At 48.2% G+C, this 25,364-nt stretch overlaps 1 protein-coding gene and 1 long non-coding RNA gene across 2 annotated transcripts in view; one reads left to right on the top strand and one right to left on the bottom strand.

Annotated features, from left to right (window-relative positions):
• Positions 1 to 1,965: 1,965 nt before the first annotated feature.
• LOC149331539 (uncharacterized) lies at positions 1,966 to 24,400 on the bottom strand. Its single transcript, XR_016285075.1, has 3 exons — positions 24,305 to 24,400; positions 24,033 to 24,085; positions 1,966 to 2,589 (listed from the first exon to the last, which is right to left on the bottom strand). It is a non-coding gene; the product is annotated as an uncharacterized LOC149331539 (long non-coding RNA).
• LOC149331538 (homeobox protein six1-like) overlaps positions 2,037 to 25,364 on the top strand; it is a 61,467-nt gene continuing 38,139 nt past the window's right edge. The window contains exon 1 of the mRNA XM_089556710.1: positions 2,037 to 3,023. Coding sequence (XP_089412836.1) covers positions 2,431 to 3,023 — 593 coding nt within the window. The 5' untranslated portion in view covers positions 2,037 to 2,430. The remainder of the gene's footprint in view (positions 3,024 to 25,364) is intronic.

Genomic DNA, 25,364 nt, shown 5'->3' with positions numbered 1-25,364 from the left:
TTAATTGTGTGCCTTCACAAATTGCATGCCCGAACGCTCTTGTAAGGTTGGTTCACCATTTAAAGGAAGTTACATTCTTTTGTTTAAATATTTAGTTAAGGTCAAGGCATGGTTACTCCACCCTTTATTCGTAACATTCCAGAAATGTTACGAAAACGGGAAATTAACAACAGATGGTTGGTTTATGGGCTTTAACATCCAAAAGCGACTCAGGCTATAAGGTACGCCGTAGTGAAGGGCTCCGGAAATTTCGAGCACCTGGAGTGTCTTAACGTGCACCGACATCGCGCACAGTACACGGGCCTCTAGAATTTCGCCTCCATCGAAATTTGACCGCCACGGCCGGGTCGAACCCGCGTAATTGCAGGTTACCAGCCGAGCACCACAACAACTGAGCCACAGCGGCTGCCAAATTAACAACAGAGTACAGTAACGTTTAAATTAAGTAACATTGTTGTGTCGTTTCAGTGCTACCTGAACTGTTTGCTTGCTTTTACAGTGTTGAGCTTAACTGGTGATCTCTCGGAAAAATTCGTTGCAACTTTCATTTCACTGCTTAACTGAGTCCCTTAATCCAGAAGTAAAACGACACTCAGTAAAATCTGTATCTCTTCAGATCTAAATTCAGTACGAAGCGGGCAGAGACCATGGTGAAAAGACTTTTGCACTGACTTTGCCATCTGTAAAGTGCGCGCCCGAACTACTTACGCTCATACCTCTACGCCACAATGGGAAAACTAGGCGAACCAGTGTTGGAATCACTGCTCCACGTAACAAGGCGGCCTTCTCTGACGTCACAAAAGCAATGCGAAAGCAGGGGGGCTATCGAATGCGTCGTTTAAACGTAACACAACGAGATAGTAGAATGGGGAGAGGGTATCAGTTCTATAATCATGGTTACATACGATACGAAACGCGAGCGCCAACAGCAACGCCACTTCATTCACCGCAGCCGAAATCTTACTCCCCAGGCGGTTGCGCTCAACAAAAACCACACTCGTCGGGAGCGCCAAGCCACCGAAACCACTGACGAGAGTCGGCGGGCCCCGCATCTTTGTACGCTTTTTCGTCCGCTAACAACACGAGCTCTTGGGCCTGTCAGCGGCACACACATGCCAAACCGGCAACTCCGAATTCGCGTACGAAACGATCCAACGGAAAAGAAAAACAAGACGCAAAGAAAGACAGGTGACAGAGCGACAAAAACAGGCGAAAGAAATCGCGGGAGCACAAATGGCGGCGGCGTCGGAGCCGCGGACAAGACAAAAAACGCCGCAACGGGGCAGGCGGAGGGAGTGGGGGGAGGCGGAGCCACGACGGGCGTCGCTCCATCGTCATGGCGACAACCAATGGGAGCGCGCCGCATCAAAACCACCGGGTAGCGAAACCGCATCGCAATGTCACCGCGGCGGCGATTCCGTCCCCCACATCATCCCCCACCCAACACGCAGCCGCGAAACCGGGACAGCCTGACGGCGACGACGCGAAGCGGTTTTCGTTTTTTTTTCTTTTTCATACGTGCGAGTGCATGCGTGCGATAGTTACAACGACGACAAAGAAGGGAACGACGACGCGTGAAGCCGGAGGAAAGGAGAAGGGAGCGGGCATCGATAGATTAGTATTAAAAAGAAGAGGGAAAGAGGGAAGCGCGATTCGTTGAGCGGAAGGGGGAGTCGGCAGGAAAAGAAGAGAATATCGAACGGTGCGTGCAGGGCCACTTCACCGCCGGGCACCGGAGAACCCGCCCCAACCGTCGCCGCCCGCCCAGCGAAGGTCCCGCCTTTAACTCCCCTACCGGCCGACCCCCGAAACGGAGCTTTCGAGGAGGAGGACGTGGGAGGGGAGCTCGCTGCTGCCGCCCCAGCCGGCGGTCCCAGTGGAAACCGTCCGCGCCGCGAAAAGCCGCGTCAGTCCGTAGCGGCGAAGGTCCCCCTTCGCAACTGTGGTGTGGGGACGGGCGCTTCCGCCCGCAGAAAACTTGGCGCTCGCGGTTGAGATTCTCTTCTGGTTTGTCGAAAGCCGCACAGTGGGAGAGAGGGAGGGGTGAAGGAGTGGGGGACAGGAAGATAGCGATCGCGAGTGGAGGGGTGGAAAGTAAGCGCAAGAAGTGATGTGCGACCGTGCAACGGCTCGGCAGCAGCATCAACAGCGACGGCGACACCGACGGCACGGCAGCACCAACAACCCGAGCATCGCCGGGAGCGACCGTGGCGGCCCGTGCCGTTGTAGTAGCCTCCTGGTGTCTTCCTCCCCTGCACTGTGCTCGCAACGGCCACGGCAGCGATCGTGAATGTGGCCCCGGCGGCTTTCCCGCGGCGACATCGAGCACGGACCGACCAGCGAGAAGAGGACGACGTGTCGACGACGTCGTGTTCTGCTCCGACGAGTGCGGTGATCCGGCCGGGCTGAGTTGGCGGACGGCCGGGGTGCATGTCCATGCAGTTCGGGCCCGCGGCGTCAGCGGCCAGCATGCTCCCGTCGTTCGGCTTCACCCAGGAGCAGGTGGCATGCGTGTGCGAGGTGCTCCAGCAGTCGGGCAACATCGAGCGGCTGGGTCGCTTCCTCTGGTCGCTGCCGGCCTGCGAGCACCTGCAGAAGAACGAGAGTGTGTTGAAGGCCAAGGCGTTGGTGGCCTTCCACCGGGGCAACTTCAAGGAACTGTACCGCATCCTGGAATCCCATCATTTCTCCGCTGCCTCGCACCCCAAGCTGCAGGCGCTGTGGCTCAAGGCGCACTACATCGAGGCCGAGCGGCTTCGGGGTCGGCCGCTGGGCGCAGTTGGGAAGTATCGGATTCGCAGGAAGTTCCCCCTGCCCCGAACCATATGGGACGGCGAGGAGACCAGCTACTGCTTCAAGGAGAAGTCGCGCAACATTCTGCGGGAGTGGTACGCGCACAACCCGTACCCGTCGCCCCGCGAGAAACGGGAGCTCGCCGAGGCGACGGGGCTCACCACCACGCAAGTGAGCAACTGGTTCAAGAACCGCCGGCAACGAGACAGGGCCGCCGAGGCTAAGGACAGGTGAGCGCCCTCATCCGTTTCTCTCCCGTGTGTTGTTGTGCATGTCGCAGTACGCACCCTTGTGTTTACCAGGCAAATATTTGGTTTCGTAACCAAGTTCGACGCGCTAATGGTGTATGCAGACCACAGGAAGGTACCCATATCACGTAGGTCCACAGTCGGCACTGCACCATAGAAAGACATCCATGCCTCGTGCTTCAGTTGGCACTGCGTATTACAGGGACGGAGCCTGTATTCAAGTTTTGGTTACTTCTGCATACCTATGCCGGTGTACTAAATATGCAAGGAGTTGTACAAAGTCGTCCATATTGCGTACTGTTGTAAACAGACTGAAGTAGTCTGCAGTCGACGCATGCGACCAGAAACAAACTATCAATGACTTGGGCTTCATGTGGGGTGAATGCATGCGGTTTGCTCCGAACAAGACGGAAAGGTTCCTATGAAATGGCACACGAAAATATGCTACATAGTTAATGGATGAGTTAGTATGTAAGCAAGTTCGAGGACGGTTGTCTCTAGACAGCAAATTCAGCGTTGTGGTTCTTTGTATACGCCCGATGTCCATATACACTGCAGCTTTTGGGATAGGGTACGCAAACGCTTGCTATAATCTCGGAGCTGCGTCGCCATAGTGTGCACCTGAGGAGGGATAGACGATTGCTTGAAGATAAACAGAATCCGATTACATGCTAGACGCCCCTATCACTTCTTTGTTTCCTCGCTTAAGATCTGAAGGGTAATAAAGCGGAACGCGCCTTTATATACACTGTCACACTGCAAGTTCCTGTTAAACTCCACGTTCTCCGCTCGTCATATGCATTGGTGTAACCACAACTACATGCCTATATCTTATTCCTGCGTTGTAACGTCTGTTTCACTGCATGAATTATTTGATCGAAAAGATACAAAGAATATTTGATCATAAATGAAAAGTAGCTCCACTGATTTTGGTGCCATCGTTCTTTAGCTTCCTGTGCTGGTGCATCGACGATAGTGAATTACGCGTGACACCATATCCGCCCTCATGATTTCTGATGCCCGGAAACTTGAAACAAAAATATGCATAGATACCTACACTTTTGCAAGGGTTAACAGACTATCGGTGCTTGACTACCAAAAATATTTGGAAGAGAGGTGTTGTTGACGCAGTCTCTTCACACCCTTAGCATGCAAGAATCAAGCATGTAGTACTTGCGTGTCAGCGACGGTCCGCTGAATTCCCAAGATCATTTCAACTGTAAGCTATGCGGATAGTTGCGAATTTGCCGAAATTAATTTGAAAAATTCAGAACCTATGAAAGAACCGGCTTGTGTTTTTGGCCTCGGGAACCTGAACTCGATCTTTTATTATTATTATCTAAGGGAAGGCAGGCTTTTGGTCCGTTCCAAGTGGCCCACTGCTTATTTCGTTAGAGAGCCGAGCCTCTATACCTTCACAAAGGACGTTCTGACCTCAAGCAGGTCTCTATAAACTTTATGCCTGTAGACTGTCAACTCGTGTCGGTTCGCCAAAGCTTCGCAGAAAGTGGCGTGTGTTTCTTGGTAAAGTTTCGCGCAAGTTAAAGCCGTTTGTGGAACGTATCCGCAAGCTTTCCCCTCGCAACGACTGTAACGGAAGATGATGCCAAGGTTGTCGTGTTGCCCAAGAATCCTGGGGAGATGAAGACTCCGCGTGGTGGTCAGTTTCATTTTTCACTCAGCGGATGTTCGTTGTGAAACACTTATCTTTGTCGCCTTCCCGCGCAGCACTTCTGTATCTCGGTACAAAGTATACCAGACGTTTCAGGGGAGCCCGCCACAAATTATTAAATATAGGTTTCTTGCGATAAAGGGAACCTTTTTTTGCGGCATAGTAATACAAGTGTTGGCGGACGTCGGAAAACACGCGTATCGTGTTATCTAGTAAAGTAAATGGCTGGATTGTAATAGCTAAGTTTCTAACTATTAAAGATTGGCATCTGACTGCAGCTAGAGACTGATAGCCGGCCGTTAGTAATAGCCGTATCTGTTTTTCGAATTTCGAAAACGCGATTATACTCTCGCCGCTGTGGCTCAAAAATTTGGGCCTTGAATCGCGCAATTCGAAAACCGCGCGCCTGCGGAGAGCGCACAGCGATGCCCATTAAATGACGTCACTCCGTGACGCACGTATCACGTCATAATCTCTGTTTCGCTCGCGCTGGAGCAGCGAGATGGCGAGGAGCGGTGAACATCGCTGCACCGCACCTCACTTTCAAGAAATATGTTTCATTTCAAGAAATGAATTATGTTCAAGAAAATACCGCTTACACGAAACGCATATTACAGCAAAATGTTGACGTTCATTGAAGACATCAACAAAGTTTTTCCATTAGAGTTTTTGTTTGATGATTAAGACAGACTCCGCCTTAGAACTTCCCTGTATACGATCCATAAACTTTAGTCAGTCACGCACCTCCAGCCGTACACTGACTTCAGATATCGATGTCAGTGCAGGCTCCTGCACGTATACAACAAAGGCAAATCATGCTTTGATGAGTGTTTCATGAAAACGGCCATGCCGCGCTTTCTAACATCACTTTTCAGTGAGCTCGGATTGGTTATCAGGAGGAGGAGGATAAACTTTATTTTCGTCGACAAATGTATCTGAAGGTGTGGGGTTACAGCCCCATCAAGTGGCCATGAGCCCGTGGCGTTCGGCGACTTCTAGGGCTCTTGTCACAACCTGGATCTGTGTGTCCGAGTCGGAACTGAGCAATGCGGCCTCCCACTGGTCTGGATTCGAGAGCTGCAAGCCTCGAGGGGGGGAGTCCCGAGGGCAAGCCCAGAGTATGTGGAATAGAGTGGTATGTTGGCCACACAGTTGACAGGAAGGGGAGTAGACCCCAGGGTAGGAAATCGAAGGTGCGGAGCCCTTCACTACTGCGTTGCTCATAGCCTCAGTCGCTTTGGGACGTTAAACAACTATGACCTAAACTAAACTTCTTGGTAGACAACTCAATCGCGCCACGAGGGAAAGGAGGAAGGTGGGGGGGGGGGGGGGAAGAAGGCAGAGACAAAGAGGTGCCGTAGTGGAGGTCTCCGGAAATAATTTCGACCACCTGGGGACCTTTGACGTGCACTGACATCGCATAGCAAACGGGCGCCTTTAGCTTTCGTCTGCATCGAAATGCGGCCGCCATATACTCTGTTTCAAACCCAGGAACTCCAGCTCAGTAGGCGAGTGCCCGAGCCACTGAGCCACCGCGGCGAATAGTTTTGGATCGAAAGAACTCAGCTTGCGTCTGGGTCAGGTGAGGAGGAGGAGGGAGCGATGTCTTCACTTCCACAGATACGTATCAGCCGATGATGGAGCGTCCGCCAGCTGCGGTCACGCCTGATTTTTGGCCCGGGAGAACATGCTGGCCCTCGTCCAGCTTCCGTGAGGTCGTACGTGCTTGCCGATGATCCAGTTCTTCCTATCGCCATGTCCATTCGATACTATAGTGTTGCGTGTGGGCACAAGACTCTGATTCTGATCACTCATGGCGATCTGACATCTGGCGGCCACGGCGCCGGCTTCGCTGATATCTCAGCGTAACAAGCTTGCGAGAAGAACTGAGGGTGCGCAAAAGGGGTTAACCGAGCTGGCTACGGGCATTGAAGCTAAACTAAAGAATGGAGATATTGTACTAGCTAAAAGACACAATTAACGAAACAAAACTTTGCTCTTTCGGTTTGGTTTGGTTTATGGGGTTTAACGTCTCAAAGCCACTAAGGCTATGAGAGACGCCGTAGTGAAGGACTCCGGAAATTTCGATTGCCTAGGGTTCTTTAACGTGCACTGAGATCGCACAGTACGCGGGCCTCTAGAATTTCGCCTCCATAGAAACTCAACCGCCGCGGCCGGGATCAAGTCCGCGTCTTTCGAGTCAACAGCCGAGCACCATAACCACTGAGCCACGGCGGTGGGTCTTTGCTCTTTCATTGCGTCTTTTATGCACTAATACTTGCAGATATTCTTCGCAGACACGCATAAGATGCAATAGGCATTTCCAGAAATCGTTACAGCAAACTGTTTAGCTAACAGCTAAGCCTCGCGTGACGCTGTTCCCAAGGTAAATAATATGTTATGGCACAAGAATGCTTACGCGCGACCATTTACTATAGGGTCTGATGCGACCAGTTTGATATTTTCGCCCATCATCTCGCTTGGAACACTTGGTCTGTATGCTGCAGTATGAATCTGAACTTCGGAATAGGCGCCGTTTGCACGAAATTAAGTCATATTATGGCTGTGCACAGATGCACAACAACGCGCAACGCCGACTCATTCAGTACAATGGATATCCCTTATAGGTCTCCTTATCGGTGGCGCTCTCCCAACCGATGCAGTATAAGGGTGTGCGAACACATCATAACGATATGTCATAAAGTAGTGACGCTGGCACGGAGGCAAAATGCGCTAGACGCCGATACACCGTGGAAGACATGAATGCCGAAGATCCTGCGTGTTATGGATCTTTTGTATCTATGCGCCTTTGCACAATGAATTTGACGTCCGTATATCATTGCGGTGGCGGTGATGACTAACTGTATTGTTAGATTGAGATTCTTCCCGTTCTGATTCCTCTTTGGAGTAGGCAGGGTTGTGCCCCTTCCCTTGGCAGTTTTAAAGGCCCCCTGCCCACCCGCGGCCAGCAGACACTCTCTACCTCACTTTGAGCGAGCCTCCTCTCCTTCCATTCCCTCCTCGAAATTTTTCTCTCCCGCTCCTCGTCGAGTAGGCTCGGCAAGGCAAAATCACCCCTTCCTTCTCCGGTGTAAGCCGGAGGCGTGGTGTCTGTGGAGTGCGTCACAGGGCGACGTCATGGCCCCGCCTTCAATAGAAATCTTTTCTTGGTTTTTGCATTTTCTCCGCACACTGAACGATCGAGAGGCGCGATCGGCTCGACCACCTAGACTTGTTAGCGAGCGCATCCTTTCATACATCTGTTTGTCATTCCCAGTTAACGAGCCACCTTTTCATTTTCTTTTAGGCCTCCCCACCGTTTCACGAGCGGAGGGGCGGAAGTCGGTTGTGTTCGAAACACACGGCGAAGCGCGGACCCGGCAACCGCCCGTTTGCTTTTCTCCATGCGTGTTTGTGTTCTGTGTGTTTGTGTCTTTTCTCCGCTCCAAAGCATATGTCATTCATTGGAGTCAAGGCGTACGCAAGATGCACGAAAGATAAGCGGTATGTGTGCGGAGCGGTAAAGTGGGCGAGCGAGGGAAAGGCTCTGCTGCACTACTAATTAAAACCTTGTTTTGGGGGGCTCGCATAGAAGAAAAGAAACTGAGAAGGGAGCGCGCACGCAGAGCGTCTCGTGACGGGATCACGGCGGGGGGGGGGGGGGGGGGGGGGGGGGGGGCGAGCCAACTCCCTCAGTTTTACTGTTTTTTTACTTTTTATGGCTAGGGTTCAAGGCTGTCGCCGCACGCTCCCTCCGCAGTTTTTTTTTTTTGTTCCTTCATGCGGGTTTGTAGGCATGAGCCAGAACAGAAGGCGCTGCGGAAAGCGTTGTGCAGACGACGCGACGCCAAGGCTACGCCCAACCTTCTCCCGTCAGTCAGAACGATGCACCAATGGAGTGCCTTTAGCGAAAGTAGCCCCCCTTGACGTCAGCGGGGTGCAGAGTAGTGGGCCGGGCCCGTTTTTGAAGGAAGGAAAGAACGAACGGGCTTTGATTTGAATTTTCGCAGCTTTTCGGGGCGCGCATGGCTCTAGTATTTTGCAGAGGTTATCTTCGATGGCTCATCTATGCAGTGGGCTTGTTTTTCAAAAATGTCCGGACCCTGGTCAGTGGCCCTTTAAGCATGGTCTATCCCTCTCTCTCTCTCATTTCTTTATGTCAGTGTCTACGTCTTATGCAATCGGATGCAAGAACTGGACTGTTGTGGAGACTTCCACGTCTGCGGAGAAGAGAAACAATTTGTATAGGGCGCACAGGGATGCACATTATGAAACTGACACATTCGAGGTCTGTTAAATTAAAAAAAAAAAAGGGTTTTGAGGAAAAAGATAAGCATTTTGCGGCACAGTAATACAAGTTTTGGGGGAGGTCCAAAAACAGGCGAATCATGTTGACTATTAATGTGATTGACTGAGTTCCAATACTTAACTTTTTAGTTACTACAAATAGGCACCTTACTGCAATTAGAGATTCGTAGCCGGCGGTTGGTAATACCCAAATCAGGTTTTAGAATTTCGAGAACGCGATTACCCTCGCCGCTGTGGCTCAACTAACTTTGGCTACATCGTGCCAAGATATATGCCCTTTACAAAAGCATGCAACCGAAACAACCCCTCCAGTGCGCGTAACTAGTAGAAATAGCCAAATTTTGTCGAGCCACACGACCGACCGAGAGTTATCGTGTTTTCGAAATTCTCAAAACTGCTATGGCTAAAAGTACCGACCGGCTACAAATCTCTAATTCTGTCGTTAATAGCTAAAAGTTAGCTGTTATAATTTCGCTAATAACTTTACTAGTTAACATCATTGGCCAGTTTTTCGACCTCCGCCAGCACTGGTGTTTCCATGCCGCAAGAAAGCTTCTCGTTACCTCAGAAACCGTATTGTCAAAAATTTTAGGCCTTCTAAAACACACACACGTATATATATATATATATATATATATATATATATATATATATATATATATATATATATATATATTAATCACCAGTAAATCTCGTTGTACCTTTCGGTTAGTTATTACACAATTACGTGCGTGTGAGCTAGCCTGTCGGTCGCTCATGTGACCAGGTTGCGTGTTTGTTTTGAAAGAGGATATGCCAAACATCATAATGACCTCCTTGATAGAGACGGGCCTTGTCTTCGTAACATGCAGACTGTTTTTCTTTGAGTCGACGAGGCCTGGCAAAGGCGGACACCAAACAGCGCTTCAGATGTCCTATCGTGATCAATGTGATCATTCAAGTATCAAAAGAAAGTGATACACAAATGTACATGTGCTAGGAATGAAGCAAGTACGTAATGTTGTCACTTAAGAAGCTGTTCCACCCAGCAGTTCTATAAGAGAACCGACGCAGGCAGCACAAGAAATGTAAACAAAAAAATAAGGTGATGATATCGTCGATTGAACCCATGCACCTTCCGTTCATTTATTTGTTGCCATATCAACTTACACAATATTTTCTCCATTTACTATAAACACTGCTGTTGTGAAAACAAAGACGCCGACCAGTCAACAAAAACTTCTAACGTAAGCACAACGTCGTGTATATGGCCCTTGGTTTTCCTATCTCGGCTGTGGTTCCCGCAACGCTGCTTGTTGAACTTCTTACTTGCCAATTTTCCAAAGTTTGAACTTATGAAATTCAATTTTTATTTTCCTTCAGGAAACCCCTTTCTTAGAAGTGTTTCTTTTCGCTTGCATACTGCGTGATGTTTGTGGAAAGCGTCGCAATTATAATATTTATTACCACTTATTCAAACGCTTGTAAAGGGTGGGCACATATCACAGCACAGAGGCACGCTTGGGTCATCGTGAGACGCGCGTACCGTAGCTATTCTGCAAAAGTCATTGCTCAAAAAATGCTTTCCTGCCTCCCACGGCTTCTAAAGTTCTGAATGCGATACAGCTAGCGCGGTGAAAGAAAACGTTAAAACATTGTTCAAGCTTAGTGGATTTCTCTATAATTTGGGAAGACATTACAAGCACCTATTAGGTAGTCATCAAAAAGCAAGAAAAAAATTTGTACTGCACAGAACGTAAAACCAGTTTCAGTCGAGATTGCCATTCCGCATATGAGAAACGCCAATGTTCCAAAAAATGCGTTGTTGAAAAAAATCATGGTTAGTCATTGTAAGTGTTGCTAAATTTACTTTTCACGCTTGTTTCAGAAAGCACATGTGAATTGTCAATATAAATTTTCGTCTTTGACACGTTACTACACGGTGAGGTGTTCAGAAAGTTAATGAGATTCGGCCGCTCATTTCCCGTACCTCCAGTTCTTTGCGTCCAGCACAATGCATGCCGGAGTACATGCTCCTCAGTACTTGGATTCTCGTGCAGATACCGAGGAACTATAAAAGCTCCTGCAATCACCCTGACGCCACATTCGGTCGACCTTTTCGAAACGCTGCGTACATTAATGAGATGCATAAGCGGCTTTACCTGCTCGGCTTCCATAACATCAGTCCTCTCCGAGCGTTAGTTAGCTGCAGCAAAACGTGCGCCGTTGTATGTAAGTACTTTAATGCTCGAACTGTAGTGCTTAGACAATTAGGATATATATATATATATATATATATATATATATATATATATATATATATATATATATATATATATATATAAACATATATATATATATATATATATATATATATATATATATATATATATATATATATATGCACACACGACCGAATTTGTAGTCTGAGCGATTCCATCGCGAAAGCTTATATATATATATATATAATGTAAGATGGGCACTGGGACGGTTAGAGGAGCAGGGCGCCGGTGGTAGACATAGAGACACAGGCCTCGTAGACGCACAGGTCGAGCACCGAGAGCTCACACACAAAGCGATGGCAATGCCGCTCAACACAACGGTCAGAAGTTCGTCGTCGTCTTCGCCTGAACAAGAACTTCTTCGTCGTTACAATATATATATATATATATATATATATATATATATATATATATATATATATATATATATATATATATATATATATATATATATATATATATATATATATACGCTTCCGCGATGGAATCACTCAGACTGAATATTCGGTCGTGCTCTTCTCTGGCCGTTCAGAAGGTCAATGTACAAGAGGCTTCGCATACATGCTCATCACGCATGCCAGGGTTGCCCAGCCTGTAGACGTAGCAGGCCGTTTTCAGCGCAACTTGGCCCCCGTATGCAGTGATCACGCTCTCGTCGATTTGATCCTGGTCGTGCACGATAAGGAGGGCAGAGTGGCTGGCCCCGTGGCCCCCATATATGACCGAGACTGGTCAGATGATTATTACAGCGTGCGGTCAACGGCCCGCGTTTGCGAAGCTTCAATCAGGGGTGCCAGACGTATATTGATGCCAGGATAAATGAATGCCACGTGTTCTTCATTAGCAAATGAGCCTATATATAGCCAGGTGCCTCCCCTACAGTGGGAGTATAGTATAGTCGATACTTTTGGCTTTTGTTTGCGAATCTGAGACACCCAGGCTCCGAAATGGTTAGCTCGATCAACATCGATTCGATTTGTTGATCAGTCCGGCCTCGCCGTATACCAGCTGCTAGCCGTCCTGGTTACCTTAGTTGGTATAGCGGCTGTCCCGGACAGGTGAGGGTCTCGGGTTCGACCCCGTATAAAGATTAATTTTTCTTCGACTACGAAGCTTCTGAGAAAAGTGTGTATAGCCTTTCTTTGTAACCCTATCGCTACGTTTAGATTGATGCTAATCAGTAATTACCCCCATGTTTGGTTTGGTTTATTGGGGTTTAACGTCCTGAAGCAACTCATGCTATGACGGACGCCGTAGTGAAGGGCTCCGGAAATTTCGACCGCCTGGGGTTCTTTAACGTGCACTGACATCGCACAGCACACGGGCCTCTAGAATTTCGCCTCCATCGAAATCCAGCAGCCGCGGCCCGGATCGAACCCGCGTCTTTCAGGCCTGCAGCCGAGCGCAGTAACCACTGAGCCACCGCGGCGGGTAATTACCCCCTATGTGAAATTTACTCCACCTTGGGAGTTTTTCCTCAGGACACTGTACTAAATATCAGTGGCGTGCCTGGATTAAGTTAGTGTATTATTTCTCTCTACATACTTTACTGCTCAACATGTGAATAAGCAGATTTAGGCAAAGCTTCATTAAACATTTGGATTTGAGCGTTATTTTACAAGTAATCAACTTAATTAACACTAATCTGCATTAACTGTATAAACCAGCGGAGTCGCGGCAGTAATGTATGCCAAGATCTCTCGCTATCGCTACATTTTTTCGTTTAGCTGCGAAAAGCTTACACATGCGAAAATCCTCATTGTTTCATATTCAATGGAAACGAGTGTTGCGGTTATCTGCACGCATTTTTTGATGGTGCAGCAGTGCCAGGCACAAGCGGAGAATGATTGTAAGATACACATCTTGTCACAACGTCCTCGAGACAATTTTTTAGGCTGAGGAACTTATCGGTGCCGGATTTGTTCACGTGCGCTCGCCAACGCAGAAAATTATCAACATCATGGATATCATGACCACTACCAAAACTCGGGATCTATACATCAGTTCTCGCTGTTTTATTTTTATTCGTCCAAGAATGTGCCTGCCAAACCTACAGCTTTAGCCTGTATAAAGAGCTCAGTTCTTCAAATAACCCGCCGAACTCACTAAACTCACAACAGTCGTTCACCTAAACTGAACTTAACTTGCGCAGGCTATCGATAACTAAAACTGTCTGTCAACAGGTGTTAATTCCATTCATTACGGGCTTAGTGGAACAGCAGAGGACGAAATTCTATTACATTACAACCTTCCTTTCACCCCATTCATCATCCAACACGGGGCTGGGAAACGGATACAACTACAATTAATACATGTGACATAGCGACATCGAATAGCAACCTTGCTGACAGCGCACGGCTCATCAGTCATGTGCTGCGTTGCGTGACGACTGGGTATTTGGAGCAGGAACGGCAGCTGTTTTCAAATAACTGCATGGCTTACTTCATTTCATTCATTAATTAATCACTGGAGGAGAACTGATAGAACTTCAAAGGAAACTTATTTGCGGTATAGTGACACCGCAGCTTCCTTCAAATATCTGCTACGTGGCGCGTGGGTATTCGCAACCAAAAAAAACACACACACATAGATAAGAGCAAATCTTTCTTGATAATTGATTGGCTGATTACCCGCGGAATGACTTTTGTTAGATAACTGAAAATATTTTTATACCCCAACTCACTCTTTCCTGAACAACTGGCGAACAATAATGTAGCTACGAGATGTGGTACAGAGTGGGGTATATATATACACATACATACATCTATATGCTAAAGTGCTAACGCATACATGCATGCATAGTTTATGGTTTATGGTTTACGGGGGTTTTAATGTTCCATAGCGACTCAGGCTATGAGGGACGCCGTAGTGAGGGGCTGCGGGAATTTAGACCACCCGGGTTTCTTTAACGTGCACTGACATTGCACAGTACGCGGGCCTCTAGTCGACTGTCGCGGCCGGGATCGAACTCGCGTCTTTCGGGTCAGCAGCCGAGCGCCTTAACCACTGAGCCACCGCGGCGGCACATACATGCTGGGGCATTTGCTGGGGCATACGCTGGGGCATTTGCGACAACTGAAAAGACAAAAAAATTAGGAGTCACTTTGGCGACTAAAGTGGTGCAAGGCGAAAGCCTTAGTACAGCATTCTGTCACGAATGTGGTTGTGAATGATGATTGAAGTGCTGCCAGCGAATGACGCGTCCATTGGCTGTCTGCGTGTGTTACTGATGTCTGGTTAACATGTTAAGCTTCGCCTGTAAGAGTGGAACGCGACAGCGTCTTGCAACGCTGCCAGGGAGTGCACAGAACGCCATCGACAATTCGGCTGTACGCCTTGCTGGACGGTAAATTTATTTTTTGAGGAAAGGAAATGTATCTATCTCGCATATCTGGGTGGACACCTGCACCTCGCCGTAAGGGAAAGGGGGAAGATGGGAGTGAACGAAGACGCCGTATTAGCTAGACGCGCCTTTGTTCATTCCAAACCATTCAGCTGGCATTACGGAGTGGCTAGCGTGCTCGTATCGCACTCCGGAGACCCTGGTTCGATTCCCCAACTCGACCAATTTCGTTCTCGGTTTTATTTATTTATGCGGTCTAACTAGAAAGGTTAATTAGGCTATTTCATATTTATATTATTGTATTTCTATCCATCGTGTTCTGTCATTCACCTGTCAATTGTTGGAACTGTCTAGGATGTTCGACACAACGTATATGAAACGAGCAACGTCGAACTGAGTGGGGAAGGGCGTGGTGGTGGAGCGAACGCGGTTTCGTACTTATCTGTTTATTTCAGCAGCGTCTTCTTCCGCGGACGCTGTTGTCGCTTAATTAGGCTAATTGTTTAATTCAGCAATTAACTAAACTCAGTCCAACTTAGTTGGAGCATCACTATACGATCCCTTTGATTGATTGCATGCATGGTTACTAGCCAAAGTACAATTGGCCCCATTTGAAATTCGCGCACTGTGACGTCACGAGCATTTCGACCAATTGAAAAGCGTGACATTTTCTGTCGACAACTCCTGCTTACAACGATGAGGCATTAAAGGCTTCCGCCTTAAAATTCTGCTGGGTAACCGCAACTCTTTCCTTTCACCCCGTCATTCATTGCCTGCACGATGAATAACATTTCTAACTGCAAATAAAACCTGCATCAGCGCCATCGCAGCAACGTCTCTGACATCACATGCATCCATTACACGATGCGCTATAGGTGTGGGGATCGGGTATATTCGGAACAAAGGAGACAGATGTTTGTTATAGATAACAGCGTGTCAGATAACAGCGAGCCTTTTTCCTTCCCTCATTACCCGCCGCAGGAATCGCGGATGCAACTGCAATTAGAGTACACACGGTAGCGTCGGCACAGCAGTCCTCGCACGCCCGACGCACATGCACGCCAACTCTGCGCCGGGAACAGCTGGGCGGGAGCAGCGCGCAGCCGGCACTCGCCGCTCGGTCGGTCGTCCACGGCGCAGCTACAGACTGCCGCAGAGCGGCGCAGTTTCCGGATGTTTACGTTGTTCGGGCCGAGGCCTCTCGAACCTCGCCAAGGCTCTCCCCGGCTAGATCTTCGTCCGTGCTCGCGTCTTGGGACGCGCGGAATGCACGGTTTAAGTCGCTCTTAGCATTTGCGACACGCGTCACGTGTACCTTAATCACAGCGGTCGTGTCGAACATTCTTGGGCGAAACTTTGTGATATCAGAAAATTGTTACGCAGTAGTAAAGAAATATAGCAGGTAATGGTCCATTCTTCCGGTGTTTTACAAAATATTTCGTTTATAGTGTTTCCATCGCTAACATCGAGCAATCAAGACTGCCATGTATGAAAACCAGTGGGGAAAATTTGTGATGACAGCAAAAACGTTCATAACAAAAAAAAAATTCAAGCCTGCCGACGGGAGTTTTGCGGATATATTGATTGTTATAGTGAAGTCTTACAATGAGTGAAAAAAATTGATCTTATAAATTCTTTCCCGCTCCAAAATGCTTTTGTCCAGAACTAGCGGGTATGACAGATTACTTAACATTTTGAAGGTTCAAGGTATAGCTAATTTTGAAATTCATTCGCACTGTAACACTGAACTTAAAGTTTAACCAAATCATTTTTTGCTTGGGTAATGGAATCTATTCACTATAAAGAGTTTGGCGTGATGTTAGGCACCCTATAGCTCGGCCGTGTATGTCCTGGGCGAGACCCGGTAGACAGCCATATACTGAAAAGCTCCCGGATTGGGCGATATAAAAGTAAATTAAATATATTTTCTCTCTCTCTCTCTGACGTGCTCTGCTGCTGTGAAAATGAAGCACACAAGTGCAGTATGCCATGGAGGCGCATCGCATTGAAGCACTCAGTGATTAGCTATGGTGGTAAATTTAATTGCTCCTCACGAAGGTCCACGGAATACTAATGCTTCAATGCGCAATTAGTCAAACATATTTCTCAGTATTGTGGGCCGCGTCCTCGATTATTAATAGCGTAAAGATTGCTCCCGCCTAACCATTATCTGTGTACGTTTCACGAAGCACATCAGACGTCCTTTTTCGGTACTTTTCCTTCATTCATCGCATACAAATTGCGTCCTACAATTAGATCGAGCAGGAAAGACCAGTGTGAAGTCAAATTTGAATTCCGCCCCTGCCTTCCCAGAACAGTATACAGACATCCAACCGCAACCACCAAGTTCGTACTTGCATCCCTCCTTAAAGGTCGGCTGGCCTCTACACTTCTGACCCGCATTCCTTCAATTTCTCCACGCCGCGGCTCGCGAGGAAGGTCGCCGGTTCAACTCCAACCGACAGCCATATCCACTTCGAGCCGTTGGGCTCCTTTGAACTCCGTCACTTTGTTTACGTTTTGACTTGGCCGACCCTTGTGTCCTCCCGAAAGCGGCGCGCCCAAAGCATCAAAATGGGAAGACGCGTAGAAGCAGGGTGTATGTACAGGGCATCAAAATGTTCGCTGATGTACGGGCGTCCCAAGGCGCAAGCCTGCGTACAAACGAGCCTGATTATGCCTTGAAACGCGCCGCGTGGGCATGCGACCGTCAGGATAGGCCCCTTGCGCCTAATTACGGATGGCAATTAAGGGACTACGCCCGTCCCGCCGATTCGCCGTGCTGCACCACCCATATGGCCCCGGTATGCAGATGAGCTGGGAGCGCGCTTAACTCAAGCGGGTCATATCAACTCGTACAGCAGTCGTCCAGAGGAGGTGGGCATGGCCTGAGAGGATATGCCCGTTCGAAATCGTGTTGTACAGCGTAGCGTGGGTGCCAGACCTTTATGAAAATGTCCTTTGGTGTGTCTACAAGATGGTTTACGGGGGTTTAACGTCCTCGAAGCGACTCAGGCTATGAGGGACGCCGTAGTGAAGGGCTCGGGAAATTTTCGACCGCAATGGGGTTATTTAATGCGCACTGACATCGCACAGTACACGGGCCGCTAGAACTTCGCCTCCATCGGAATTCGACCGCCGCGGCCGGGACCGAACCCGCGTCTTTTCGGGTCAGCAGCCGGCCACCATAACCATTGAGCCACCGCTGCGGTTGTGTGTTTACTAGAGTCCTCAGAGAATCATTTAAAGCATTTTTTAAAGAAAAATATGCCTTTTTATTAATAGGCATGCCCGCCGCCTTGTAGAGGGAACCAATTTCATTTGAAGTGGTTGATTGAAAAAAAAAAAACATTTTTTTCATGATTGAAAAACGTGACTCTATAAATGTTTTTTTTTTTTTTTTTTGGATTGAGGTATCTCATTTGAAAACGGTAACACAGACGTATTACTTCCGGGTAATAAAGTCCATAGTTGTTTAGTTACCACGGGAAAATTATTTTCAACATTTTCGCGCAGTTCACAGGTGTAAACAATTGGGACCTGTCACTTAATCTCTCTGTCTAGCTCCGTGCTCAAATGCCATCCTCGGTATCGCTGTCAAGGATGCTCGCACTGTGAACCTGTGTGCCGTAACCAGCCTGTAGGGTGTAGCACACGTCGGGAGAAGAACCCACTTTCTTAGATGCCTTTTGTTCGCATCATCTTGCTTCGTGCCTGAAAGAAAGGCAAAAGGAAACAAAAGAACTTCCAGACTTCCTGCCTTAAGCGTGTTACACTGAAGTGGCAGCAGTATTGTCCTCGCTGCCCGACCGTTTTACGAGCAGAGTATACCCCACTCCCAGGCGTAACCTGGGCTATAAACACCTCAGACGGTGCATTTTCTCCAGGCTCGACGGTGTTAAGCTTGAGTTTTCGCTTGAGACACGTTATGGTGCCGACTCCACATTTCCCTCTTAAAGTTGTTGCTCATAAAACTGAGCACAAGCTATAAGGGAGGTGTTTAGTGCCACCAACGGGCCCGCAGTTTCGTCAGCCCAAGCTCCGATAGCGAAATATACTTTAAGCCATCGAAAGGAATCATCTGTATACAGGCGACAATTACAGAGGAATGTATAAGATGGTTTTAGGGAGGAAAAAGAAGGATACGACAGGTTTCCTAGTTTCCAATTGCGGGGTTGAAGTTCAGCGCTTATCTTTACACTTCCTCGTTCTTTATGTTTGTTTTTTTTGCTTTATTTGATCTGTCAAGAAAAAGACGAAAACAGAGGTACTGTCTATATTAAGTCCGAGGACATCATCATCATCACTGACACCGCCTTCTTGCCTAGCTATTAGGTCTTGTACAACCTAGCGCCACTTAGGGCTTGCAAATGGAGACACAAAGGCAGGAAGTGAGCCACACACAGTGCTGAATTTTAAAGCTTGTTTTTTTACAATAATCGGTGTAGATGTACGCATGCATGGCACAACGTAGCAAGATTACATACGATACGTTGAGTGTTGTTGCTGGTAACCACGCAGACACAGCGCACCAAACAAACCAAAAGCAGCGATGACGCCAATTTGTATGTTATCTGTATTTGTGTGTTATTCTGTAAGCAACCTTTTCCTTTCCTTCGTCTTTTTGTTTTTTATTGGCCGTCGCTGTTTTTCATAAGAGACAGAGTTGACATATGGCGCTGCTTTTTCTCTGTTAACGCTGACGTCACAGGCGGCAACTGCTAATAATTAAAGGGCGTAAATAATGGACACGGAAATGAATCGTCACAATTACCGCCACTGTCCTATGTATAGCATCTGTGTAGCCACAGCACCCAAGGGCGTTTCCGCCTTTCGCCTCCATCTAAAGACTACTGCCTCGGCCGGGAACCGAACCCGCGACTTGCACTCAAACCGGCGTATACACCCAATCCAGTACGAAGACGCGTTACAAAATAACAGCTTAAAATCATTTGTTGAATCACCATGGTAAGAAAAGATATACGATAGGTGGGAGAGAGAACGCTTGAGTTCTATATGAGAGGGGGCTGAGGGGGGGGGGGGGGGGGGGGGGGGAGGCGAGGGAGCCAAGAAAAGTATTAAGCGTCGAGCCATGTATTAAGCCATGCTCATTAACGTCGTCTCACTGTATGTAGCACGGCCATCGCCCGCGATACACTAGAAAGAGCCGAGCGGGCGCGCGCCGCCGCGCCTTATCCAATATCAGAGTCTCGGCACCACGGCACGCGCGCTAGCCGCCCAGTGTCCGGAACGGTTTTGTTAATACACACCAGCCACCTCCACCCTCCTGCAAGAAAGGCGAGGCCCCGTGCCGCTAACAGCGTCCGGCTCGGACGCACTGAAAACACGCCCCTGCACTGACCAATGGATATCCGGCCGCCTGGCCGCCCAATTAGCGCGCAGCGCCCCCGCGCGGACGGGGGAGCGGCGCTGGCGCGGCGTCCACCCGTACGCTATGGCTTCAGCGCGGCTCGCTAATGAACGAGAGGGCATATAATACGCTTTCGCGTGAAGAGAATAGTTAGAGAAAGAAAGGAAGAAAAGAAAGAAAGAAAGAAAGAAAGGAGGAGAGAAAGAAAGGAAAGGAAGGAAGAAAGAAAGAAAGAAAGAAAGAAAGAGAGAAAGAAGGAAAGAAAGAAAGAAAGCAAGGAAGAAAGAAAGAAAGAAAGAAAAAAAGAAAGAAAGAGAGAACGAAAGAAGGAAAGAAAGAAAGAAACGGGAATAGAATCCGAACAAAGAATAAACTTTGTTTCGGGGACAATGCCGTTCTCGCTTCGCTCAAAGCGATAGGCGAGTAGTGTGTAAGTGTGTTGTGTGTGCGTGCGAGAGAGGGAAAGAGCTGGGTTTCGGTGCAGAAACACACGTACGCGCCAGGCGTGAGTAATTTGCAAGTTAAAAAAGGTAGGGGTGTAGAATACACGCTGCTGCTGATACGGATAACACGTATACGCTGTACAAGCGAGCAGCGGTCTTCACACCTGCGGCCGGTGTAAACGACCCGCGACACTTTTTGAGCGCGCCACGTTGCCCTTCCCCCCCCCCCCCCCCTTTCTCTCAACCCTTCCTCTCCCGCTTTGCTTTGTCTGTCTTTTTGTTTTCGCAGCGTACGCGTTTAACCCGGCATTTGTGCACGTGCTACTTGCTGTCGCCGGCGCATGCGCAAAGCGGCGGCATGCAGCGTGGGCTTGACTGTCTAGGCCTGGGCGGAGTGGGGAAAAAAAAAAAAACAGTCGCACGTAATATATATAACAAAAGATCGTTACATTACATATGTGGTTCACTAAAACTCTGCAGCCTCCTGCCTTGCTAGGTGGAGTGTAGCTAGCGAAATAGATCTTTCAAGCCTCGAATTGTGAATTGTCATCAAAATATGGGAGAACAGCTAAGTGCTAGTAGAGCGAAGCCCTAAACGAAAGTAGCGTTTGCTTTTGGAAGGTGTGTGAAGAAGTGACGTCAGAGCAGCACAACACATAAGCTTTGCCTATAATAATAATAATAATAATAATCTTTATTCAGCATAATCTGAACATACAAAGAAACGGAAGCGCCGAAGCCACAAGTGGGCTTGTGCGGCGACAACCGGCAGCCGCGGCAATCTTCGCGCTACATCAGAGCTCCATTAGAGGCAAAAGAAAATTAAAAGACGTAAACATGAAGAACACAAAAATTTTGGCACGGAAAGAATGAAAAAGCACTGATAAGATTTTAGTACATGTTAAAGATTATAGATTAGTACATGTTATAGCTGTCATGAACTCTATTTGTGCGATACATTTCGAATGGGTTGCGGTAAAGTGATATTCGTTGCGCTTATATATTCAAACTATCCACTTATACTGTACGCACCTATAGTATTGCACAGTGTGAAATATTCAAGCGATTAAGCTTGAGTCATATGAGCTTTTGTTCCCTGCATGGCTGTAGCTTGGCCTAGTTATACACGCACGTCTTATTATGAATAGCTTTCAAAGGCAACGCAGGGCAATTTCTGTTCATATAAACTATAGTCTTCAGCCAGTTCAGTACTCCCTGTGACCCGACAGAAGGTCTGCGTGGGCTCCGCCGCTGTGTCGCAGTGGGTTTTTGGTGTCACGGTTAGATTGAAATGTACAGTCAGCGTCACATGAAACGCGAACATGATATTGCAAATGGAAACAGAAAAAGGACGATATGATTTTAGCTCAAGGAGAATGACTACTAGTGCAGTCTCTTTATTTGTATGACGCGAAAATCGTCGCGTGGAGGTGTTAATTAACCCAGTCTTTGCTCACTTACCAGTTATCGTGATCGCGTTTCATTTGCAGCTGATAGCACGTCCCTCGCGATGCTAGAATATTCTTTTATGATTTAAACACGACGAATTTCGCTATTAAAATGTCGAATAGTGCCTTTCCTCAAAGGTTGAAAGTGATTACTGAAAGGCGAACATTATGTTGACATTGTTCTTCTATCCTAAATGCAGCTATAAAGTAACATATCTTATAGGTCGCATTCTAGATTCCCCTTTTCTGCATGTGTTTGCGTGCATATTTGAAAGCTATATCGAAGCGATAACATCTTATGCTGCAAAAGGGTGAAACGTGAAAAAGGCTGCCTGGGCTGTAATTACTACTTTTATATATACTTCTTTTAAAAGATTCCTGGAATTAAGAGTGTCTGAGAAACGGACAAGTACCACCGCCATGAATTACATCTCCAGTGTACGCCAGTGCTGCTGCAGGTAATCGAGCATGCACTGAAAAGTGCGTTTTGTTTTATTGGAGTGTGAGTCGTTCCGGGTGTAGTAATTACTGTGCCAACTTACTTCCCGCCCTGTTTAACCACAGTGTTTCACCCCACATAATGAATACCCCCCCCCCCCTTACAAACAGACACGCACGCACGCACGCACGCACGCACGCACACACACACACACACACACACGCACGCACGCACGCACGCACACACACACACACACACACACACACATACACACACTTCCCGAGATTTTTAGGGGCAGGGAAGAGCGCGTTCATTACGCGAGTAAATTCTGTACTCCACCTCCATCATTTTTTTGTTTCGACAGTCGGTTTCACATCTCTTTTCCAACGCTATCTCCCCGTAATTCGATTCCCCGTCTGTACCGGTCTACCTGCATCAAAGCCGCGTAACCCGAACCTGTATCCCGACCTCCACTCCGTGTCCGCTCGGGTCAACAACTCCATCGAAGACCAGACCGAAAGCTTCGTGACTTCTCACCAAGGGTCGAATTAAAGGCGCCCGTGTATACATAGCCCACACTGCGTGAAGCAGCACTATACAGATGCGATCTGCGCGACCTCAGGGGATCGTTGGCACAGCGCGACCCCGTCCGCCCGCCTATATATCTGCCCGAGGCAAGAGTTGCCGTTGAGTGCATGCATGCGGCAACCGCTTTCTTTCTCTTTTTACTCAAGCTAATTAACCAACCGCACACTTCACCGCCGCGGGCATATCCTGACCACAGCCGCGCCAGGCAGAGCTCACGTTCGGCCAGCGCAGCGCTAGCAGGCCACACGAGCCGTTGCTCCCTCGCGTTATCTTCTTTTTTCCGCGCCGACGTCGTTACCGAGGGATTAGCGCGAGCGGCGTCGGTGGCCGCTGTAACGCGGACGTGAGCCCGCCAAAGAGCCGGGTACGCAAGCGTGCGCGAAATCAGCGCCATGTAGCGGCCACCGTCTCCTCTTCCAGCCAATTAACTCGGTATACACGTATACCTGGCACAGTGGGATGAATAAAACGTGGAAAGGACGTTGCGCTAACCCTTTCGGCGGCACCGTCATGGTACTGACAAAAAGAGACGCTAAACTATATTGTATAGCAACCTCTGCCTCCCGATTCTTGGCCGATCCCCCAGTGTGGGTATGTGCCGTCGTTTCAAAGGCTAACAACAACAACGACAACAACAACAACAACATGACTTCAACAAGCGTCGGAATATATCTAAACAAAACATTTTTGTCCCTCTAGAGCACCCTGACGTTAAGAACGATGCAGGATTGCTTTCTATTAGTTTCAGTTTCGTGATGATAGCGGGCGTCATGGTACAAGTTATAATCACGTGATCTGAAAAAAGCGGTGTTGCCGGATTATTGGTTTATTAGTTTATTAGTGTTTCACGTCCCAAAGCGACTCAAGCTATGAGGGACGCCGTAGTGAAGGGCTCCGGAAATTTCGACCACCTGCGGTTCTTTAACGTGCACTGACATCGCCCCCATCGAAATTCGACCGCCTCGGCCGGGATCGAACCCGCGGCTTTCGAGCCAGCAGCCGAACGCCGTAACCACTGAGCCACTGCGGCGGGGCTGTTGCTGGATTAGTGGGCCCTGTATTTGATTCGCAAAGCAAAATATGGGAGTTCAGGCTTATAACGAAGGATAGGAACACACCAGCAATTCAGTGGGGAATGCGAACTTTTAGGTTCCTTCGCTTGTAGAGTGCCCTAATTCCAAAGAAAAAAAAACAAACAAAAAAACAAACACGTTAGTCATCATCCAAAGCAGACATCATAATCACTGGAGCTCAATATTTACAGATTAGACATGCAGCTTGAGCCAGCTCTGAATCGCTTCTACGCCATTTCGCGTAGTTGTCATTGGGTGCTGGTAATCCTTTCAAGCATTAAGGAGGCTATTGGAGCAACAAAATTGTGCCTTCTTACATTTTCAATCAGGCTTCAAACGAAGCAACCAGGAGTCCTCGTCACAAGACAAAGAAGCAAAGGTGCTATAACTGACCCCGTCACATGCAGCGACCCCAGCCGTGAAATGAGTCCGTGTACCGCGCAGTTTCGTGGTGACGCAAGACGCGTAGGCACGTCATGTGTCTACCTCCACACATGCTGTCAACATAGGGGAAGACGTCGGACCGGCGCCGGTTTCTTCACAGCATGCGATGTGAGGCAACAGCGGGCAATTTTTGTTCTGTTTTTATTTTTCAGCGCTTCTAAACTTCACCTCCGGTCATTGATTATACTCGTTTCTCAGGCGTCTTTTACCAGATTCCTGTATACAATTAATCTTCGAAGTAGTAGATTCCACCCTATGGGCTGCTTCAGTGTTGCAGAGCGTTGTCGTGCTCTTCTCCCTTTTGCTGTCTATCTCCTTCCACATAAACGCCCACTTTGTTCTTTCGAAGGTTCCGGTTGAGTCATGCATACTCTGTGTATATATTTATATATACATATCTGTTTAAAACAGAGGAGAAGGGGGAAAGGAAACGACGTTAGTAATGACGAGCCGCGCGTTCTTTACGAGCGTCTTGGTGTAAACTCCTGGGAGAATGATCTTTTTTTTTTTTCGGGCGACGCTAAAAAGAAAAGAAAAACAGAAAAGGGAAATTTGGAGCGTCCGCTCAGCCACACCACACGCAGGCAGCTCCGTCCTTCACCGAGCAAGGTTGAAGAGGGGGCCTGTTTGTCTCTCATTTTAGCATAAACACGCGCCTGCGCGCAAACTCTGCCTTTTACTTTTCTTAATTCTTCCTCGCGTCTTAAGCTGCTGCCTCCTTCCTTCCCTGGGCTTTCCGATGGCGCGCCGTTTTCCTCCTCTCCCATTCCGCGGGCCGAGGAGATACACACAGACGTAAACATAACCCTCTCCGCAGGTTCTCCCTCGCCAGCGACTTCCACCCATCCCTTCCTTCCACCGTCTTCTTTCACGCAAGGAGGAATCCGCCCGGCTTTCCAGGGCTAAACGAAATTGCACGCCGTAGTTCGCATA

This window comes from Amblyomma mixtum, chromosome 8, assembly GCF_055824585.1.
Source record: "Amblyomma mixtum isolate Tamu chromosome 8, ASM5582458v1, whole genome shotgun sequence".
In the NCBI taxonomy this organism is placed as follows: Eukaryota; Metazoa; Arthropoda; class Arachnida; order Ixodida; family Ixodidae; genus Amblyomma; species Amblyomma mixtum.
Note: the sequence above shows the minus strand (reverse complement) of the source record. Positions and strands in the feature narration are given on the sequence as shown.